Source organism: Hyla sarda, chromosome 6, assembly GCF_029499605.1.
Source record: "Hyla sarda isolate aHylSar1 chromosome 6, aHylSar1.hap1, whole genome shotgun sequence".
In the NCBI taxonomy this organism is placed as follows: domain Eukaryota; kingdom Metazoa; phylum Chordata; class Amphibia; order Anura; family Hylidae; genus Hyla; species Hyla sarda.
In genome coordinates this window covers 74,858,327-74,881,686 of record NC_079194.1, presented here as the reverse complement: position 1 = coordinate 74,881,686, position 23,360 = coordinate 74,858,327, and the positions used below count along the sequence as shown (strand labels likewise).

General features: G+C 41.7%; 2 protein-coding genes across 9 annotated transcripts in view; one reads left to right on the top strand and one right to left on the bottom strand.

The window, feature by feature from the left end:
* LOC130275786 (histone deacetylase 11-like) overlaps nt 1-2,489 on the top strand; it is a 34,786-nt gene extending 32,297 nt beyond the window's left edge. For all 3 annotated transcript variants that reach the window (XM_056524195.1, XM_056524194.1, XM_056524196.1), the window contains exons 9-10: nt 575-753; nt 1,905-2,489. In XM_056524195.1, the coding sequence (XP_056380170.1) occupies nt 575-753; nt 1,905-2,084 (359 nt within the window). In that variant the 3' untranslated portion in view covers nt 2,085-2,489. The remainder of the gene's footprint in view (nt 1-574; nt 754-1,904) is intronic.
* Nucleotides 2,490-6,302: 3,813 nt separating this feature from the next.
* Nucleotides 6,303-23,360, bottom strand: part of LOC130275782 (inter-alpha-trypsin inhibitor heavy chain H3-like) — a 115,822-nt gene continuing 98,764 nt past the window's right edge. For 4 of the 6 annotated variants that reach the window (XM_056524185.1, XM_056524182.1, XM_056524186.1 and 1 more), the window contains 5 exons: nt 18,981-19,094; nt 13,713-13,899; nt 11,221-11,393; nt 10,991-11,102; nt 6,303-7,545 (listed from right to left, as the gene is read on the bottom strand). In XM_056524185.1, the coding sequence (XP_056380160.1) occupies nt 7,407-7,545; nt 10,991-11,102; nt 11,221-11,393; nt 13,713-13,899; nt 18,981-19,094 (725 nt within the window). In that variant the 3' untranslated portion in view covers nt 6,303-7,406. The remainder of the gene's footprint in view (nt 7,546-10,990; nt 11,103-11,220; nt 11,394-13,712; nt 13,900-18,980; nt 19,095-23,360) is intronic. The other 2 variants (XM_056524187.1, XR_008844899.1) reach the window with 2 other exon arrangements.

Here is a 23,360-nt window from a genome sequence, read left to right as displayed (position 1 = left end):
ATGCAGGAGTTTTCCTGGCACATATGCCAAATTTTATTCCTGACAAATAAAAATGCTTTGTAAGTCAACTGGTAAAAGAGTTACACAGATTTGTAAATTACTTCTATATTGGGATATAGGTTGAACTTGGTGGATTCTGGTCTTTTTCAACCTTATGTTACTTTGTTACTAACTTAACCCTTCCAGTATTATGAGCTGCTGTATACTCCAGAGAAAGTTGTGTAGTTCTTTCCAGCCTGACCACAGTGCTCTCTGCTGACACCTCTGTCCATGTCAGGAACTGTATAGAGCAGGAGAAAATCCCCATAGCAAACCTCTCCTACTCCAGACAGTTTCTGACAGGGACAGAGGTGGCAACAGAGAGCACTGTGGTCAGACAGAAAAGAACTACACAACTTCCTCTGTAGCATACAGCAGCCAATAAGTACTGGAAGGATTAAGATTTTGGAATAAAAGTAATTTACAAATCTGTATAACTTTCTGTCACCATTTAAATCAAAAAAACTATTTTTTTTTCCAGGGTACTGCTTTAACCGAATGTTGATTTTGGTTTGTTCTTTTATATGATGTATAGGTGCGATAAAGAGGAAAATAGAGCTAGACTGGGGCACAGAAGACAAAGAATATTTGGAAAAAGTAGAAACTCATGTAAAAGGGGCACTGAATGAGGTCACTCCAGATGTGATCATCTACAATGCAGGGACAGATATTCTGGATGGAGATCCGCTCGGAGGACTCTCAATTTCCCCTCAAGTGAGTAACAAGTAATTCACTATAAAGCTGTTCCTAAAAAAAACATGTGGCATCCTATATTACTATAGTAAATGCAAAGGCCATTATTTTACATGCAGTTTTGTGGGATTATGTTTGTTTTTCCCATCTGAAGTAATTGAGCAAGTACTGCAATAAAAACAATGCTGGATAGGACTTTATACGGTTTGAAATAATGCCGGCATTATCGACAATGCATTTTCAGATATAGCGTGTGTGAATAAAAGACATCAGTTAATGTAACACACGAATATTGCAGTTTTTGCAAGCTGACCAAAAAACTGTGAAAGCGTTTGTCCCATGATTCAGTGGGGTATTTTCTGTGGTTGTGGGATCTTGAATCTTGTGTAGCTCTTGTATTAAAGGGGTACTCCAGTGGAAAACTATTTTTTAAATCAACTGGTGCCAGAAAGTTAAACAGATTTGTAAATTACATCTATTTAAAAATCTTAATCCTTCCAGTACTTATTAGGGGCTGTATACTACAGAGGAAGTTTTTTTCTTTTTGAATTTCTTTTCTGTGTGACCACGGTGCTCTCTGCTGACACCTCTGGCCATATCAGGAACTGTCCAGAGCAGAAGCAAATTTCCATAGCAAACCTTTCCTGCTCTGGAGAGTTCCTGACATGGACTGAGGTGTCAGCAGAGAGCCCTGGGGTCAGACAGAAAAACAGAAAAGAACTTCCTCTGGAAAATACAGCAGCTGATAAGTACTGGAAGGATTAAGATTTTAAAAAAAAAAGAAGTAACTTACAAATCTGTTTAACTTTCTGGCATCAGTTGATTTAAAAATAAAATTGTTTTCCACTGGAGTACCCCTTTAAAGGACCTGTCTGTGATGAGGAAATAACTTTTAACTGTTTTTGAAACAATGTGCCTCCAGCTGCTGCAAAACTACAACTCCCTGCATGCCCGGACAGCCAAAGGCTGTCCGGGCATGCTGGGACTTGTAGTTTTGCAACAGCTGGAGATACACTGTTTGGGAAACACTGAGGCAGGAGCAGTTGTGTTTTCTTTCTTCCTTTCTTTTTTACTTATATCTTTCCTTCTTTTCCTTCCTTAGTTCCTTTCTTTCCTCCCTCCCCTATGAACCTTGTACTATGTTATTTCATGTGTATTGATTTTACATTTAGGGAATTATAAAGAGGGATGAAATCGTGTTCAGCATTGCCAGGAGGCGTTCCATACCAATTCTGATGGTCACCTCAGGAGGATACCAAAAGAGGACCGCACGGATAATAGCAGATTCCATACTAAATTTGCACAACCTTGGCCTGATTTCCAATTCTCTCTCACATGAACCCCGGTTATGAACATTGATCTTCAAAGCTGAAAAGTTACTCGGTGTGTGGCAATAATTTACATTTAACAGAAATGTAATATGTGAATCTAAAATACTGTGTATTTATTTAGGTTGGAAAAAAAATATAGGAAAATATCTTGGTGGGGAGTTTACAAAGCACTACAGCCCCTATTTTTTACTTATTCATTGGCATCTTCTGACATCACACAGCTGAGGCTTTAAGGCACTATTCCTAACCTTTGTTCACAGAATATAGCCTAAATGCCTAATAGGTACGATATCACCAATGAGACCCGCACTTATCAGGTGAACTGAGAGTTTTGGAAATATTAAAAGGGTACTCCGGTGGAAAAAAAAAATTCGAATCAACTGGTTGCAGAACGTTAAACAGATTTGTAAATTATTTCTATTTAAAAATCTTAATCCTTCCAGTACTTATCAGCTGCTGTATGCTCCACAGGAAGTTGTGTAGTCCTTTTCTGTCTGAGCACAGTGCTCTCTGCTGACACCTCTGTCCATGTCAGGAACTGCCCAGAGTAGGAGAGGTTTGCTATTAGGATTTGCTCTTACTCTGGAAAGTTCATGACAGGGACAGAGGTGTCAGCAGAGAGCACTGTGCTCAGACAGAAAAGAGCTACACAATTTCCTCTGTATCATACAGCAGCTGATAAGTACTGGAAGGATTAAGATTTTTAAATAGAAGTAATGTACAGATCTGTTTATCTTTCTGTCTCCAGTTGATTTAAAAAAAATTGCTTTCCACTGAAGTACCTCTTCAAGGATAACTGTTTGGTCAACTCTAGACTGAACTATATGGAATCAAAGCAGCTGGTAGTTGACGAATAGGGCCACAAGATCTCTGTTCATCCCAGAGGGGTTGTACCCCCCTATTAGAAGTTATCACCTATCCAAAAAATAGGGTTAAGTGTCTGATTTCGGGGAGTATGAACTCTGGGATTCCCACGATCTTAATAACTTGGACCAGAGTCTTCCAACAGAAGCGGTGATCACATATGTGCACTGCTGATCAACTCATTCTGTAGGCCAGTGCTGGAGAGCCTATCTCTGGTAGCTGTCATAGAGAATAAATGGAGTGGCAGTCATGTGTGCCCACCCCTGCTCCATTCTGACTTGGTATAAGGAATAACTTCTTATAGTGGGGCAACTCCATTAAATGTGTGTCCTATAGGCATGACTTGCAGTACGGTTTGGTTTATCCTATGGATGTGCCATAAATGCTTAAAATGGAAATACTCCTTTACGTGTGTCAGTAATGTAGCTGAAGAGATTCTCTAATGGGGTTTTAACACTAATAACTTCATCATCAAGTATTCCATAACATTTCCTTGAAGAAATCGATTTTTTGTCTAAAGGTGCCAAACGTTATGTCTAGCAATAGTTGTTTGGGTGTCATTAAACAAGCTATTTATAAAAAGAAGAAAGCTCAACTGTGAATATATTATCTTTTACTCCATTTACTATACTATAATGTCACAAACACTGAATTGTATAATTTTTTTTTTCATAGTAATTGGAACACTATTATAGAGGGCACTGACAGGTATCCAGACAACTGAGATATAGGAAGTGGTGGCGTTGGGTTCTTATACCGTAAAACTCATTTACATTGCTCAAAAAAATAAAGGGAACACTAAGATAACACATCCTAGATCTGAATGAATGAACGAATAGTATGAAATACTTTCGTCTTTCCATAATTGAATGTGCTGACAACAAAATCACACAAAAATTATCAATGGAAATCAAATTTATCAACCCCTGGAGGTCTGAATATGGAGTCACACTCAAAATCAAAGTGGAAAACCACACTTCAGGCTGATCCAACTTTAATGTAATGTCCTTAAAACAAATCAAAATGAGGCTCAGTAGTGTGTGTGGCCTCCATGTGCCCGTATGACCTCCCTACAACGCCTGGGCATACTCCTGATGAGGTGGCGGATGGTCTCCTGAGGGATGTCCTCCCAGACCTGGACTAAAGCATCTGCCAACTCCTGGACGGTCTGTGGTACAACCTGGCGTTGGTGGATGGAGCGAGACATGATGTCCCAGATGTGCTCAATCGGATTCAGGTCTGGGGAACGGGCAGCCAGTCCACAGCATCAATGCCTTCCTCTTGCAGGAACTGCTGACACACTCCAGCCACATGAGGTCTAGCATTGTCTTGCATTATGAGGAACCCAGGGCCAACTGCACCAGCATATGGTCTCACAAGGGGTCTTAGGATCTCATCTCGGTACCTAATGACAGTCAGGCTACCTCTGGCAAGCACATGGAGGTCTGTGCGGCCCCCCAAAGAAATGCCACCCCACATAATTACTGACCCACCGCCAAACTGGTCATGCTGGAGGATGTTGCAGGCAGCAGAATGTTCTCCACCGCGTCTCCAGACTCTGTCACGTCTGTCACATGTGCTCAGTGTGAACCTGGTTTCATCTGTGAAGAGCACAGGGTGCCAGTGGCGAATTTGCCAATCTTGGTGTTCTCTGGTGACCTGCACGGTGTTGGGCTGTAAGCACAACCTCCACCTGTGGAAGTCGGGCCCTCATACCACCCTCATAGAGTCTACTTCTGATCGTTTGAGTGGATACATGCACATTTGTGGCCTGCTGGAGGTCATTTTGCAGGGCTCTGGCAGTGCTCCTCCTGCTCCTCCTTGCACAATGGTAGAGGTAGTGGTCCTGCTGCTTGGTTGTTGCCCTCCAACGGCCTCCTCCACATCTCCTGATGTACTGGCCTGTCTCCTTGTAGCACCTCCATGCTCTGGACACTACGCTGACAGACACAGCAAACCTTCTTGCCACAGCTCACATTGATGTGCCTGCATGAGCTGCACTATCTGAGCCACTTGTGTGGGTTGTAGACTCCGTCTCATACTACCACTAGAGTGAAAGCACCACCAGCATTCAAAAGTGACCAAAACATCAGCCGGGAAGCATAGGAACTGAGAAGTGGTCTGTGGTCACCACCTGCAGAACCACTTCTTTATTGGGGTTGTCTTGTTAATTACCTATAATTTCCATCTGTTGTCTGTTCCCTTTGCACAACAGCATGTGAAATTGATTGTCAGTCAGTGTTGCTTCCTGAGTGGACAGTGTGATTTCACAGAAGTGTGATTGCCTTGGAGTTACATTGTGTTGTTTAAGTGTTCCATTTATTTGAGCAGTGTAGTTGTCTTTGTGGGGATCTGTGGGAACAAAGTAGTTGATCAGAAGTGAAGTATTTTCCCTTGAAAAACAATATAGCAGCTCTGCATATCAAAAATATTGAAGACACATTGGGGCAAACTGCGTTGAAATAAAGAGGTACTCCAGCTAAATACTTTATTTTTTTTTATCAATGTGCCCAATGAGCCAGAAATAAAAGACAAAACAAACCTTTACTTACCTACCTACCTTTTGAAGTGAATGGAGCCAAGTTGTAAAACCACACCCAAAGTGGAGACAGACAGGGAGTGGTCTTTTAAAGAAATAAGGCCTGATTTTGGATTCCTGGAGAACCCCTTTAAGCAGTTGAACTGAATATTTTACCATCAGAAAATTATTACTCCAAGTATTTGTCACTGAAAGAACTCAGAGATGTTGTAGATTTATATTTGTTTTAATCTATTGATGGTGATTTAAATCCTTGTGTTTGTTAATAAACTGTTCTTACACTTTACTAATCTATGGAATCTGTCTTATTTGACCTGGTCCTTTAATTCAAAGAGTGTACACTTTATAATGTGCATGTGTTTCCTTGTGGAGACCACCACCAAGCTGAAGTAGGGGGTCAATGTCAATGAGGTAGGTAGTAAGTCAATGTGTCGCAATAAAATATAGCACTAAACTAATGTAGGGAGTCTTATAGGCTAGACAATGAATTCAGATGGGGTTTAGGGCAAAAGTGAACTGAGAGTGGCACCAGTGTTCCTCTGCTTCTTTCAAATGTACCATCAAATCATACATTATCAAAAATCTAAATGCCTCCTCCATTTATTTCTATGGGAGGGGCGGAGATGCAGCGTACGTGCATCCCCGCCTCTCACATAGAGCTGTATTGGGAAGGGGATAGAGGATAAGTGTCTAAGACTATAGTACTCCTTTAACTTGCCTCTATTGATAAGGCTGCAAAACTAGGAAAATATTGTAACCAAACTGATACTGATATCCAGCATCTCTGTGTTTAAACCTTGACAAAGGAAAGGTGACACAACAGTTTTAGAGTACACATCATTTATTTATTATCATACAGAGAGTCTATTATGGTGCCCTCACACCTCTATACCATGTAATATAAGCCTAAGATTCACACATAGTATTATGGTCAATATTTTGCTCAGTATTTGTAATTGAAACCAGGAGGGGAAGATATACAGAAAACGATTATGGAAAAAAATGGCACCTTTTTCTGTGTTGGTTCCACTCCTGCTTTCTAAACAAAATACTACTCATAATATAAGCCTTACAACAACAGCCTATAACATGCTGCCCTAACAATCAGTTAGTTGTCATAGGTCCAACTACTGGAATCCTAAGCAATCAGATGATATACCTAATGTCACACACACATTTATGTAGTAATACATAGAGCCCAACTAAATGAATACATGGTTGAGCCAAGTCCTGCAAAGCTGCAACAACTGTTTTTAGGGGCACTGTGCTCTGGCAAATATAGGGGAAAACTTAAAAGGGGGAATATCCTTTATCATGTGTACAAAATAAAAAGGGTTATCCTCTCTTAAAGAGAGATGTGTAGGGGCTGACCATAATGGAGATAGATGTTGTCATAATTACAAGCCAATTCCATCCATCCAGTGTTGAACAGACAACCTCTATTCAGTGATTCAAACTTAGAGGTTGTCCAACGATGATTTTCAGCTGTCAAATAAATGAACATATACTGGTAAAGTTATTTTACTACCTTTTCTGTTATTTTTTTTTTTTTTCGTGATTTCTTTCTGCTTCTGATGCAAATTGTCTGCCCTGTTCTCTGTGTTATTCTAACTTCCTGTCTGGTCAGGACTCTCTAGCCAGGAGTTCAGCCAACTCTATTTTTCTACCACTATTCCTTTTTATGGGTGTGTTGTCTGAGTTCCTGGCTAGAGTGTACAAAGTAACAGGAAGTCTTTCACAGGATGTACAACAGACAGGAAGTTGGGCTAATTAAGACATCAGAGCAGATAGTTTGCATCAAATGCAAGAAAGCATGGAATACCACAGAAAGGTAGTAAAATAACTTAATTTACCAATAAATTTTACTTTATTGGAGATTTAAATACAGGTTTTATCATAGGACAACTACTTTTTGAATATTCTTTTATACATTATTACTACTAGGCATTGCTAAAAATATCAGACACAATATAATCTGTGTGGGTTCCATCAAGCAGGCCTTCTCCATTGGAATGCACAAACCAGCAGGGAGTTTTAATGCCATTCCTGAAGTTTGATCTGTAGTCCTTTTCTGAACCCCTGAAACACAATAACAAGCATAATAAACCGACATTGGGGGAATATTAAAAGACTTGTGTTATTAGGGCTCTTTTTTTGCGCCTCAAAGAGTGTTAACTGCGCCTCATTTTCAGAAGTGTGTTTGGTCTTTTGACTATTTGGAGCATATAGCACATCATTTAATACCAGGTTCATTTGGTTTTAACTGCAACACTTTTGGGCATGAGAAAGTTGTGCTAAACCTTTAAAAAAAGGGGGTAATAGCACCCCTTTTTAAAAAAATTGACTAACAGGTCACTAAATCCGGTGCTAATACCTTAATATGTGGCGCTAATAGTGTGCGCCACATTTTAAGCAAATGTGGCACAGCTAAAGCAAAAAAAAGTGGTGCTATAAAGGAACATGTCAGTAAAACTGTGTTATACAGCCTAATTCAGGGGGTGAAGTATGATAGAGGGATTCTTTCGTTGTCGAAAATTTTTTAATCCATACTTTTTTCTACAATAGATCATAGTCATAGTGCATGCATAGCACCAGATAGCTCATATATGCATTCTGACATGTACTTTATCTAGTAGGGGTCTCGCCTCTGCAAAAGGGGCCCCATAAACCCATTGAGCTGTTAAATCCACTTGCTTTGGTTGCAAGAGGGAAAAGTCAAAGATAGGGCTTTTGTCCTGCTTCAAGATGGATTGGATTTAACAATCCAAAGGAATCATAAAATTGTACAAACATTTTGGAACAGACAATGTATTAAAGGAGAACTCCAGAATAGAAAAATTGTCCTCCATACTGCAGGCAGTAAAAAAATAAATAGATACATTCCTTCCTTTGCTCCCCCGGTGCCTCCGGTAACCCACTTTTTTTCACTGACTGCAGTATGGAGGATAATTTTTCTATTCTGGAGTTCTCCTTTAATTTTTAAGTGTTCATTACAAAAGTGCTAACCAGGATTTAAAGTGTACCTGTCATTTGCAAAAACTTTTTATATAATGTAGATAGTAACGTTATATGTATATTTGTAATATACATTGGTTAAAAAATGTGTATATTTTTGGGTGAAAAAATACAGGAAGCGTGGGGGGACAAGCAGGGCTCAGTACACTGAGGACAAGCTGGGCTCTGTACACTGAGGACATGCAGGGCTCTGTATACTGAGCACAAGCAGGGCTCTGTACACTGAGGACAAGCGGGGCTCTGTACGCTGAGGACAAGCGGGGCTCTGTACACTGAGGACAAGCGGGGCTCTGTACACTGAGGACAAGCGGGGCTCTGTACACTGAGGACAAGCAGGGCTCTGTACACTGAGGACAAGCGGGGCTCTGTACACTGAGGACAAGCAAAGCTCTGTACACTGTGGACAAGCAGGACTCTGTACACTGAGGACAAGCAGGGCTCTGCAGAGGACAAGCAGGGCTCGTTGAACTGAGGACAAGCAGGGGTCTGTGCACTGAGGACAAGCTGGGCTCTGTACACTGAGGACAAGCAGGGCTCTGTGAACCAAGGACAAGCAGGGCTCTGTACACTGAGGACAAGCAGGGCTCTGTACACTGAGGATAAGCAGGGCTCTGCAGAGGACAAGCAGGGCTTGTTGAACCGAGGACAAGCAGGGGTCTGTGCACTGAGGACAAGCAGGGCTCTGTGAACCGAGGACAAGCAGGGCTCTGTGCACTGAGGACAAGCAGGGCTCTGTGAAATGAGGACAAGCATGGCTCTGTACACTGAGGACAAGCAGGGCTCTGCACACTGAGGACAAGCAGGGCTTTGTACACTGAGGACAAGCAGGGCTCTGTACACTGAGGACAAGCAGGGCTCTGTACGCCATGGACAAGAAGGGCTCTGTGCTTGAGACTCTGTAAAATGCCCCTGGCTCACACGGCAGACTGATTGACAATTCAGGAGTCTGAACAGAGCCCTGCTTGTCCTCTTCAAACTTCCTGTAGGCAGTAGCTGCAGAAACAAGACAGAATTTTTTCACCCAAAAATATTTTTTAACCAATGTATATTACAAATACAATATACATAATGTTTATTTACATTTTTTACATTATATAAAATGTTTCTTCAAATGACAGGTACTCTTTACAATCGTCGGTCCATGGAAGACTCGGAGGCACAGGTAAAGCCCTGGACTTCTAATGGGACCACTAAACACCAGGGATTACAAGCATTTAATGTTCAAATGTTGCGATCTGTATAGATTGCAGCATTTAACCATTTCAATGACGGACATTGGAGCAATCTTGCAGGCCCGCTAATGTTCCCCTCACCCGACCCATGATGTACCAGTACATCAAGGGTCAGTAAGGGGTTTAGGGCTTGTGTAAGCAGAAAATGACCTATTGTTTAAATCAAGTTTTTATATTAACCATGTTTAATAAAAAAAAAAAGTTTTTTCTTATTTTTCATTTTACTATACTTTTTTTTAAATAATTCTGAAAGTTTGAAGTTTCCATTCTGGCCACTAGGTCTAAACCTAAGCTCAGCAAAAGGGGTCGGCACTCAGGAATTTGGAGGTGCTCTCGGACTGCAGGATACTGGTAAAGGTAAAGAATTCCCGGCACTCACTGGATATTTTTGCAAATAGTGGCGTGGTTTATTCTCACAATGTAGATTACAACTCACAAGTATAACGCGTTTCGGCCAATGCCTTTTTCAGTCTGAGAAAGGCATTGGTTGAAATGAGTTATACTTGTGAATTGTAATCTACATTGTGTGAATAAAACACACCACTATTTGCTAAAATATCCAGCGAGTGCCGGGAATTCTTTACATTACCAGTAAACCTAAGCCCAGATTTCCTGTTTTATACAGACCACTTCCCAACAGTGCTTTTCTTATCAACACAGACAGGAGTATAGTGCAAGGTGACACCAGTAAATAGATAACAGAGGTAAACACAATAGCTTGCTCAAAGATCAGCAAACCCCTTCGTGCAGAATGACCTCTAAAATGGTCACAGAGAATGCCTAGTAATGTTTCCAATTGCTGTAAATGAGACAGGTCCTTTCTCCCAGGCCCCAGTACAGCATCATCTTTTCTTTCACACTATCCTCCCCCCCAGAAATAAATCATGCTATGCTCTGAATGACAGCAGTTAGTGATTAGATTAGCAGGAAAAGAGCTGTGTAACAGTATGTGCTGAGAAGACTTCTCTGCCGGAAAAATCCTCACACAGGATGAGGGAGGGGAGGTGTGGCTGTGAAGCCAGAAATCACATGGTGTTTGTCTTCCAGGAGGGTGGGCCTAGTCTCATTGAGGGGTTTGCAAAGAGACAAGCAGGATCAGATAATGATGTCTTTCTCTATCCCTCCGGCATATAAGTGACAGCTGAATGAGGGGAACTGCTCTATATAGCTAATGAATGATAGCTAGACAAATAAATAGGGTGTGAGAGGGAAACGATGGGCTCTGGGTTTAGTTCCCAGAGTACCCCTTTAAGTATACAAAGTAAATCCTTTTATACCTTGTCACAGTCAGTAGATTATTCTTCACTTTCATTGTTGCAGTTTGTTTGCCTGATTTTTCATTTTTGTGAAGGCTGGATATTTCATATTCAATACCATGAAAGAATTGTCCTAAACAGCATAAAATAAATAAATAATAACAAATTATAATATCTATAATGTAACACAATGCTGCCCAAAAATGAAGACTGTATTAATATGATAAAATACAAAACAAAAAATTACTTACCTAACAGTCCATGAACTCCTCTGGAAAATGCATAATCATCTAAAGTGTAAAAGCCAAGGAAACGCATAGGGAAAGGATGACTTTTCCAAACTTCATGCAAAATAATGAAAAATGTTGCTCCTTCTCCAAATGATAATGTCAGATTTGTTCTCTTGTTGATTACCAGGTTAAACCTTAAATAATTCATACATGAATTAATACAAAAAATGTATGTAGTCCAGTATGTATTTAGTTTTTTTACTACATTTTATTAACTGTAACTCCTTCATTAATGGGGGTGTCTCCTTTACTAGGTTTTTAGCTCTTATGGTTGTCATAGAGGGGGGCACCAAGGACCCCCTCTTTTAGCCATTAAAGGAGTACTCCGGTGGTGAATATTTTTAACTATGTTACCTCTTCTTCTTATGTGCTTGCTTTTTACAATTGACATGTGTGTTTTGGCCTGCAAGTGTATGTTTTTCTTACCTGATTGTGGCCCCGGAAGTTCAGTAGTTTTGTGAGGGAGTTTTTACTGTCGGCCACCACATCGGCCATGTTCAGAGTTGATGGTGGCCAATACGTCACAGTTTTTGTTTTTACCCCGGTCCTTTCTCTCGGCGTGTGGGCGGCCTCTTTCACGCCCAGCTATTGAATATGTATGTTGCTCCGGTCAGCCTCTTTGCTGATTGGTTAGCCCTTCAGTAACTCCTACTATGTTGCTAAACCAATTGCCGGTGGTGTGTAGCGCATGCGTGCTTCTTTCTGTTTATTTGATGATGCTCCTGCTTCCCGTCCAATCCCCTTGCATGAAGGCGTGGTTGCCTGTGTGAGCCTGTTCATTCATCGCGCTGACGCTCCGGCTGCCCGTCCAATCCCCAGGCATATGGCCTGGATGTGTGGGTGTTTCTGCTCATCCAGCTGTGTTTTTAGTACCGGTGTGTATGTGTGTGTGTGCGCGCGCGAATGTGTGTATATATGTGTGGGTGTCTGGTTTGCCGATGCATCATGCAATGTATGTGTATGGATTTTTTTCTCGTTTTCCCAAGGTATATATATATATATATATATATATATATATATATATATATATTGCTTTTTAAAACAATGTTCTTTACTATGAATTTGTTTACAGAGAAATATCATGTATGCCTTACAAGCCAATTCACATCATTTAAACTTTGGTCCTAAGATGTCCCTTGAAAGTCTTTAGCACCATTTTTTTTTTTGGGACGGGGGTTGGGGGTCTCCTTCACAATGTGATGCCTTATCCATTTTGCGGCAGGATGGGAGTTATTGCTGGAGGTCTCCTGACAGAGGACCACAGCCTCCAGCGGTCCAGGGTCCCTTCACTTGAATCAATGGGCGTAGGATAACATATTCCTGTTGTCAAGTTGGCATCCGTTGTGGCCTCTGCTGCTTTGTGACTTTCAATGTGCTCAGCTATGCTGGTTGCCGGACCTATGTGATTTCCGCATTAGGTTGCATTCACAATGGCCACTTTGTCACCGGATTCGCACTTGCAGACACAAGCCCCTACTGTGCTGCCTCCTTTGTGCCTTCTAATAGTGGAATTTCTCCACTCACAGCAGACCCGCGTTGTGGCAGTCGCCCTTTCGTGTTCAAGAACATTGCGCTAAGAAAAGCAACGATTACTCATTGGTCAGCTGCACCAAGTTTCACTAAGGCTGATTGGTCAGAACAGGAGTCACATGACAAAGACTCACATGATTGGCCAATAGTCAACATACAGGAAAACACCGTCTCCACTTACACATGCATGACATCACAATTAGCCATGTGGGTTTCTGCAGCAATAGCAAGTGGGCGTGTGCAAGGCGTTACCCAAAGGGTAAAAAAAAAAAGAAAAAAAAAGCAGGGCGGATCCCAAAGAAAAAAAAACAAACAAACATGCAAGACATGAGGCATGCTGGGATTCGTAGTTTCAAGGCAGGCTACAAAAAGGAAGTAGAAACAACGGCCAGAAAACAAACTGGGGTATAAAAAGCAAACAAAGAACAGAAGGACATTAGGCCAAACACCATAAAAAAGAGCCAACCAACACAAACAGGGTAAGTCACAAGCAAAAAAAAGCCTTGACCCCCGGAGTACCCCTTTAACAGGGTTATCCTGGAATAGTAAAGCAGAGCAAATTTCTTCCAAAAACCCAACCTGTTCTCAGTTTGTGTGTGATATTACAACATGGTTCTTTCTATTCACTTCAATGGAACTGAGCAGCAATACAACACACAACCTGAGGACATGTGTGGTGCAGTTTTTGGAAGAAATCAACTGTTTTTCCTGGATAATCCCTTTAAGTAACATCAGCTCCAGCTCGTGCAGCATTTTGTTTTAGCAAGCAGGAAAAATGTATGTGTGGACAAAACTTTAAACAATAATAAAAGATCTCCATGAGGAGCCAGATCCACTGCAGAGATAATAATACAATCCCTTTAATTTCACTGAACTGTAATATATTAAGTATTGTAATACATTTTTGTGTAAAAGTTTCTTACCCCTCCTCGCTTATAGAGCCAGTTTTCTGCCATAAGAAGGTTTTTTTGTTTTTATTCTTTAGGACAGTGACTCTGTCTGTGTTCACCTCTATTCTTATCTTCGTATTTTTGTTTACAATCCCAATTTTTCCAAAATAAGTTTCATTTGATTTCTCTTTTGCAATAAGTTCTCCATTTACAGAAATACCTTAAGCAGAAGACATGAACCAGCATGAAGATAACTGTTCAGGATTTGATGCAGGCATTTTCTAGTTATTTTAAAGGTGGCAAGTAATACCGCTAAAATAATAATTACCAAAATCAAATCAGCTAGTTTATAGGTTGTTCAGTCTACTGGTACAGTACTCAGAAATATCTATGTGAAGTTGAATGTACACTAACCTTTCAACGAATTCTTCAGGCCCAGGCTATATTCACAGTATTGTGACATTTGGCCGTATTTCCAGCAGTTTTTTTAGGCTATGGCAAATGCTATAGCCCACTTATAGTCCAAATGTCAAACCATACATGATTAACTCACTATACTCAGCTACATGAACATTTTATACTTACAGGGGGAGATTTATCAAAATCTGTGCTGAGGAAAACTTGCCCAGTTGCCCATAGCAACCAATCAGCATGCTTCTTTAATTTTCATCAAGGCCTGTGAAAAATGAAAGAAGCGATCTGATTGGTTGCTATGGGCAACTGGACAACTTTTCCTCTGCATAGGTCTTGATAAATGTCCCCCACAGTGTTTGCCCAGCCACCCCTCCTCCCCTCTCCATAGACTTTTATGGACAAAATGTCACCTGATTTCTCAATGAGCTAATTCATCTTGTGTTTCAAGATGGGGTTTTAAAGTGTAATTTGCGAAAGCTTTTTATATAGTGTAGATAATAATATACAATCTCGCCGTGCGCTAGTGCCGCTGCTACTATCAGCTTCACATTACACTAGTGCGCATGCGCCAGCGGCAATCTTGCCGGGCGCACGCGCCACCTCTCTAACACTGCCGAACAGACCCTATACTCTATAATGAGATGCATTTTACTCCTCCTTTTTGTGGGAGGAGCCTAGCGCTCCTGTTTTTGGCACCCAAACACTGCTTATATACCTACTGGGGACCAGTCATCTCGCTGCTGCTGTTGCTGCCAGGAGGAGACCAGGGCTCTGTGCACCGAGGACAAGCAGGGCTCTGTGCACCGAGGACAAGCAGGGCTCTGTGCACCTAGGACAAGCAGGGCTCTATACACTGAGGACAAGCAGGGCTCTGTGCACCTAGGACAAGCAGAACTCTGTGCACCTAGGACAAGCAGGGTTCTGTGCACTGAGGACAAGCAGGGCTCTGTATACTGAGGACAAGCAGGGCTCTGTACGCTGAGGACAAGCAGGGCTCTGTACACTGAGGACAAGAAAGGCTCTGTACACTGAGGACAAGAAAGGCTCTGTACACTGAGGACAAGCAGGGCTCTGTACACTGAGGACAAGCAGGGCTCTGTACACTGAGGACAAGCAGGACTCTGTACACTGAGGACAAGCAGGTCTCTGTGCATTGAGGCAAGCAGGGCTCTGTTCACTGAGGACAATCAGGGCTCTGTGCACTGAGGACAAGCAGGGCCCTGTGCACTGGGGACAAGCAGGGCTCTGTGCACTGAGACCAAGCAGGGCTCTGTACACTGAGGACAAGCAGGGCTCTGTGCACTGTGGACAAGCAGGGCTCTATACACTGAGGACAAGCAGGGCTCTGTACACTGAGGACAAGCAGGGCTCAATACACTGAGGACAAGCAGGGCTCTGTGCACCTAGGACAAGCAGGGCTATGTACACTGAGACAAGCAGGGCTCTGTACACTGAGGACAAGAAGGTCTCTGTACACTGAGGACAGGAGGGTCTCTGTACACTGAGGACAGGAAGGGCTCTGTACACTGAGGACAAGCAGGGCTTTGTGCAGTGAGGACAAGCAGGGCTCTGTGCAATGAGGACAAGCAGCTCTCTGTGCACTAAGGACAAGCAGGTCTCTGTACTCTGAGGACAGGAAGGGCTCTGTACACTGAGGACAAGCAGGGCTTTGTGCAATGAGGACTGCACTGAGGCTCTGTGACATACTCCTGGCTCACACAGCAGGCTCTTTGACAAACCAGGAGCCTGCACAGAGCCCTGCTTGTCCTGCCCTCACTCCCTGTAGGTTGTCTCCGCACAGAGACACACAGGCAAAAGCAGCAGGGACAGCATTTTTTCACCTAAAATATACAATTTTTTTTAACAATGCATATTACAAATATATATATATATATATATATATATATATATATATATATATAATATGGTATTACCTATGTGGTGGCCAGTATGGGAGTTGTTACCCCGTACCCTTGCTGCCCTGTCAGGCAGCCTCCCTGCAGTGTCCCCTGGGCCCCCTTACACCTGTCCCCTTATGTATATATTGTTTTCCATGTGTTATACTGTATAATATAGAAAGTGTTGTTACTTTAAGAGAGGTTAACCTGTGATCACCAGTTGTCATGTGAGTGTACCCAGAAGGTATCAGTGACCATGTGACCTAAGGGTGACCTATGGGATGCCACCAGAGTCTCCCCTATAAAAGCCCTGGGAGGAGTCTCTTCGCTCTCTTATACTTCCTGCTGAGTGGTAGTATAGACGAGTCCTAGAGTGTGTATGGAGTCACAGGAGGCCTCAAGTCCATCCTCCAGCCACAAGCTACAAGTCTATAAGGAAGCTACAGTCACAGCTTAGTCAGTCTCAAGTCAAGTCAGTCACTGTCATCCATTATCAAGTCAGTGGCCTGCACTAAATTGTCCAAATCTACTGCATGTCCCAGCTAGCCCTTAAGGTCTCTGAAGTTTCTGGTTAAAACTGTGGGTCTGGCTGAACTGTATAGACTTTTCCACCTGTCTAAACTCAGTAAAGCTACCATTGTCCGTAACTTGGCGTCGGAGTCATTATTGCCCCCGTGCCTAGCCCAGGATCCAGCGGTATACTTTTGGGTGGTGTTGAGGATAAACCACTCCCTGGTGTCACGAATACAAGGAGTTAATGCCATCTGCCCTAGGGTAATTCCATCTGCCCTGCATCACACCCTCTACCACACCTACATTATATAAAACGTTTTTGCAAACAAAAGGTACACTATAACAATCTTTGCAAAGTAAGAGTTTAGGATGGAGAGAAGATTAGGAAAATATCCTGATAAATTGAGAGAGCTATATTTTTCTCTTATAAGATATAGCACTCCAATTATTACAGTATGTTCACTTGTACTATTGCTTTATGCAATGTTTGTTGAAAGGTTAGTACACTTTTAAACAATTTTGCCCCAAAAAGAAAAACATTTAATAGAAGAAATACCTTCATTGGCTAACTAGAAAAATTTAATTTGAAAACTTTCAGAGCACAAATTCCCCATCATGAGTCAGGTTTCCATATGAATGTCTAAAAGATAAGCCAATGATCAAAAGATCAGCTGAGCTGTGTGTTACAGATTGGATGGCAATTTTTCTGAAGTCAATCTGCTGTGATACATTGGTGAGAAAAATGTCAAGCTGAACATGTATTTGCCAAGTTCACCCCATACACATCAATGTTTAGCTTGGCTGAATATTCATGTGTTCTAAATGGGGAAGCGAGGGGTAAGCCACTGCCAGACAGCTCTGGTTTATCTTCCTAAAAGCATCATCTGCCAGAGGATAGTTTGGCGACCCTTATACACCTCAGACAGTCAGACAGTCTCCCCTGAAAATTGCAGGTTCCGTTGACTTTTCACTAATGTGTGTGTGTGTGTGTGTGTGGGGGGGGGGGGGGGGGGTTACGCTTTACTGTTAGAAGAAAAACTTGCGTAATTGGCAGGCCCCTGTGCCCACCTAGACATCTTATCCCCCATAAAAATGATGGCCGTGAAGTCACGAGCCTCCGCCCCGCATCGCCAGTCATCCGGCATGGAGCGAAGTTCGCTCCGTTCACCGGATGTCTGGGGTGCTGCAGCCGAGTTCACGGGGGATAAGGTGTCTAGGGGTAGAGTTCTCCTTTAAAGCTTGCAAATATATTTTTCTGGTTAGCTTATAACAAAATAGCATTAATCTGCATATGGAGAAATATAAATAAATTAACATACCTTCCCCTTCATTCACCCATACCCCTTCCCCTTACCTCTTTGATTTAACTTGATGGACATGTGTCTTTTTTTAACTATACTAACTATGTACTGTAAAGGTATCATTCCTGTTGTAGTTTTGCATTTTGTGTACACAAAAGTATTTAACTTCACAAAAATGTAATTTTAAAATTAAGAATTTATTCCAGGATTTTTTTTTTATTTGGCTATGTTACATGGGGCTGTAAAGTTAGTGTAGTTCATAATATAGTGTCTGTACATGTGTTTGATGGTGGTCTCACAAGTCTTCTGTGATTTTCCCAGGTTGCAGTGTGGCCCTAGACATTACATCACTAGTAAGGTGATGACAGGTAGCCTCTCCTGCTTCAGTGGGTGGAGCAACCGCTGGGTGGAAGGGAGATCATTCTGCAAGTAACTGAATTTTTGCAACAGCTGAAGGCACCCTGGTTGGAAAACAATGGTCTTTTGCATGGAATGCAGCTCATCTGTGCTTCAATGGGTGGAGTGGCTAATGTGTGGGAGGGAGAAAAGTGACCATACACTTACAAACAAGGAATCATGGGGCTTGTAGATGAAGAAGGGAACACGAACAGGAAATAGCCAGTTCACAAAAGATAGCCACAGCAATGTGGTAAACATAGCTATTTAGCCCCAAGACAAGCGCATTTCCTTCCTTGGCATGTCCATAACTGTATGACAGGTATGTACTAAAATCACCTCATGGTGAATACCCCTTTAAATCCTCGTTAGTTTTGGCTAGTATAGGCAAAAGGGCCATTGTTCATAATTTTGAGACACAAACCACACATTAGGATGGGGTTCTCCAAACGTAATTACTTTTGAAATGTAGAATCGCAGGACAGATCCCTATATACCTACCTCATATATGAATTTTTGGCGTAACTAATGCTCTTTATTTTTCTTGTAAAACTTCCACCTGAAGCTAATGTTTTGGAAAGTGCCACAAAAAATAGGGTTAAAATAAGAAAAAAAAATCACCATATACAAAATACTTCTCACAAAATTGTAAGTTCTACATTGCTGCCTGTAGTGCTGAATTAGATTTTATGATGTCTCAGTCATTACTATGATGTGTGAATAAGTAAACTGTCTAAATCATAAATGGATGCCGTTTAGAATATGGGGCAATATCTTACCCAGAACACGATCCATAATCAAATTGAGGATCACACCAGGCTTCTCTTGAATATTAAAGCACAAAGCATCGTTCATTTGAGGAACATTAATGACAACATGTGGGTCCGAGTCAACTGTAGAGACAAACAATATTAACCAACAAGTAAACTCAAAAACTATGTTTGTACTCAGGGCTTCATACTCGTGCTTGTGGCTGCGACTGTTGCATACCTACCTGTGAGAAATACAATAACCTTAGCAAAGCAGTCAGAGGTGTGCCATAAACCATGTCCGAGGGCATGCCTTTAGTGGGCATACCCTATAAGGAATGTAAGGAATGAATAAATATAAGGGAGGGATGGGCGGGTTCCACAAAACGCCACGTGCCTTAGGGTACGGGGACGTTATATACTCACGCCCTCCTGCACTAACTCCAGTAAACTCTGCCTAGAGGTGGAGGGGTGTTCAATAATTACGCCCCTCGCACAAATACAGCCTTAACAGGCTTAATACTTGTACTCAGGGCTTCACACTCGTGCTTGTGGCTGCAACTGTTGCATACCTACCTGTGAGAAATACAATAACCTTAGCAAAGGTGTGCCATAAACCGTGTCTGAGGGGACACCTTTTTTGGGCAAAAAGTCAACCTGGTAGGATGAATAACAATGATGATAATTATCATATATTAACACCTCACACTCTAGCCACCTCACATACCCTATGCTGGGCTATATCTCGCGAAACAGAATACAGCTATCCATTAATCATCACGTAAGCTGATACCTAGTACTGAGAAGCTGTGTTAATCATGACCACACTGAAATAAAATTAACCGGCACTGAATTAGTCCCGCTTCTGTACATATTTACCAACTTACCTTTATTAACACGGCAAGAGGGAAACTGTTAAATGCTTGCCAGGCATTAATATAGTGTTGTCCCTGCCATTCCCTGCCATTAAGAGGCAAAAATATCTTGTTAGACCAATGATAAAACCTGACAACATGACAGACCTTTGAAGATGATGACCTAATGACGCAAGTTCACCTGTAGACAGTAAACAACGACCTATGTGTCGTAATGTTATTGCTATGAAGATGTGTCAGTAACTATAATCTGTGTGGTGCCTCCCCCTACAGACGTGGCAGGCATAACAGGTAAACAACCATCTATGTGTCATAATGTTATTGCTCTAAAGCCGTGTCAGTAACAATAACCTGCGTGGTGCCTCCCCCTGCAGACATGGCAGACATAACAGGTAAACCATCTATGTCAGCATGTCATTGCTTTGTGTCAGTCATAGTGCATCCCCTGCCTCCGAGGCAGACCTGACGGGTACACAACCATCTATGTGTCACAACCCAATTTCTGTGAAATGTGTAAGTGACAATAACGATGCAGTGCACCCTCCCCCTGAGTAGACATGTTAGGCAGGAAAGGTGTCTTGATTATATTGCTTGTGCAGATGTTTTAGCAACAATAACTAAATAGTACCTCCCCTGCAGGCATGGTAGGCATGCCATGTCTGCTCTATGATGCCTAAAGCATGGTGAGAACATTATGGAAAGATACTATGAACACCTGACCCTTATTTAATGCTGTAATGTACATGGGGTAAACTAGACAATATGCCCCAGATAAATACAAAACATACATAATTAATATGAACAAAACAGTGAATACATTCTATGCACAGTTCCCTCCTGCAAGCATGAGAATAGACAAGCAATAACCGTACTTGTAGAAATTACTATAACGTAAGCCCCAAGCGTGAGCACAGTGTAAACTATAAGCGTATGAGCCGTATAATTGGTATGAACATGTGTATGATATAAAAGCATACACTGCATAGAAGCAATCACTATGCACAGTAAATACTATGAGTGTATGCACCGCACAAACACCACGAGCACACCCACGCCATGCACCTTCGTATGGCACCAATGTCACAAGCGTCCGAACAGCACAAACGCCAGGGGAGCATGAAACACAAATACCACGAGTGACTGCACAGCACAAAAAACACCACAGGCATTTGAAAACAAATGCCAAAAGCACATGCACAGCACAAACGCCATGGACGCGTGAACACCACGCCATGAACGCATGTGCAGCACAAACACCAGGTGTGCACAACCAGTAAAAACGTCAAGAGTGCATGTGCAGCATAAATGCAATGGATGTATGAACAATGAGAGCGAATGATCAACAAAAAGCCATGCATACAAACAGTATAACTGCAATTAGCTTATGAACAGTAGAAAACTATGAGCGTATGAACAGTAAAAGCCAAGAACGTATGAACAGTATAAAAACTATAAGCAGTATGAATACTATGAGCGTATGAACAGTACGAATGCCGTAGACGTATGTAAATGCCATGAGCGTGAGGCCCGTGTAAATGCTATGAGCGTATGATCAGTATAAATGCCATTAGCGAATGAACAGTATAAATATAATGAACGTATGAACCATATGCACGCCATGAGCGTATGAATGTAATAGAGTATGAATAGTATGCATAATAAACATAGTGATAATGCCATGAACGTATGTAAATGCCATGAGCGTATGACCGAAATAAATGCCATGAGCGAATGAAACAGTATAAAATCCATTACCATATTGGCAGTGTCAATGCCATGAACGTATGTAATGCCATGAGCGTATGACCACTATGAATACCATGAGTGTATGAACAGTATAAAAGCCATGGGCATATGAAACAGCATGAATGCCATGAGCGTATGACCAGTATATGTGTTATGAGCATATGAACAGTAAAAAACGCCATGGACATATAAACAGTAAAACCCATGGGCGTATGAACATTATGAGCATATGACCAGTATGAATGCCATGAGCGTGTGAGCAGTATGAATGCCATGAACGTATGCAGAATATAAATGGCAAGAGCATTAGAACAGTATAAATTCTATGGGCGTATGACCAGTATGAATGCCACAAGCATATCAACAGTATATATTCCATGAGCAAATGAATACCATAAGCACCTAAACAGTATACAGTCATTGCCGTAAATGTTGGCACCCCTGAAATTTTTCAAGAAAATTAAGTATTTCTCACAGAAAAGGGTTGCAGTAACACATGTTTTGCTGTAAACATGTTTATTCCCTTTGTGTGTATTGTAACTAAACCAATAAAGGGAGGAAAAAAAGCAAAGTGGACATAATGTCACACCAAACTCTAAAAACATGCCGGACAAAATTATTGGCACCCTTTCAAAATTGTGGATAAACATGATTGTTTCAAGCATGTGATGCTCCTTTAAACTCACCTGGTGAAAGTAACAGGTGTGGGCAATATAAACATCACACCTGAAAGCAGATAAAAAGGAGAGAAGTTCACTTAATCTTTGCATTGTGTGTCTGTGTGTGCCACACTAAGCATGGACTACAGAAAGAAAAGAGAACTGTCTGAGGACTTGAGAACCAAAATTGTGGGAAAATATAAACAATCTGAAGGTTACAATTCCATCTCCAGAGATCTAGATTGGCTTTTGTCCACAGTGCGCAACATTATCAAGAAGTTTTCAACCCATGGCACTGTAGCTAATCTCCCTGGGTGTGGACGGAAGAGAAAAATTGATGAAAGGTGTCAAAGCAGGATGGTGGATAAGCAGCCCCAAACAAGTTCCAAAGACATCCAAGCTGTCCTGCAGGCTCAGAGAGCATCAGTGTCAGCACGAACTATACATCAACATTTAAATGAAATGAAACACTATGGCAGGAGACATAAAAAAAAGCAAGACTACATTTTGCCAGAATGAATTTGAGAAAGCCAAAATCCTTCTGGTAAAACGTCTTGTGGACAGATGAGACGAAGATAGAGCTTTTTGGTAAAGCACATAATTCTACTGTTTACTGAAAACGGAAGGAGGCCTACAAAGAAAAGAACACAGTACCTACTGTGAAATATGGTGGAGGTTCAATTATGTTTTGGGGTTGTTTTGCTGCCTCTGGCACTGGGTGCCTTGAATGTGTGCAAGGCATCATGAAATCTGAGGATTACCAACAGATTTTGGGTCACACTGTACAGCCCAGTGTCAGAAAGCTGGGTTTGCAACCGAAATCTTGGGTGGTCCAGCAGGACAATGACCCAAAACATACATAAAAAAGCACCCAGAAATGGATGGTAGCAAAGCTCTGGATAGTTCTGAAGTGGCCAGCAATGAGTCCAGATCTAAATCCCATTGAACACCTGTGGAGAGATCTTAAAATTGCTGTTGGGAAAAGGCACCCTTCCAATAAGAGAGACCTGGAGCAGTTTGCAAAGTAACAGTGGTCCAACATTCCAGCTGAGAGGTGTAAGAAGCTTATTGATGGTTATAGGAAGCAACTGATTTCAGTTATTTTTTCCAAAGGGTGCACAACCCAATAT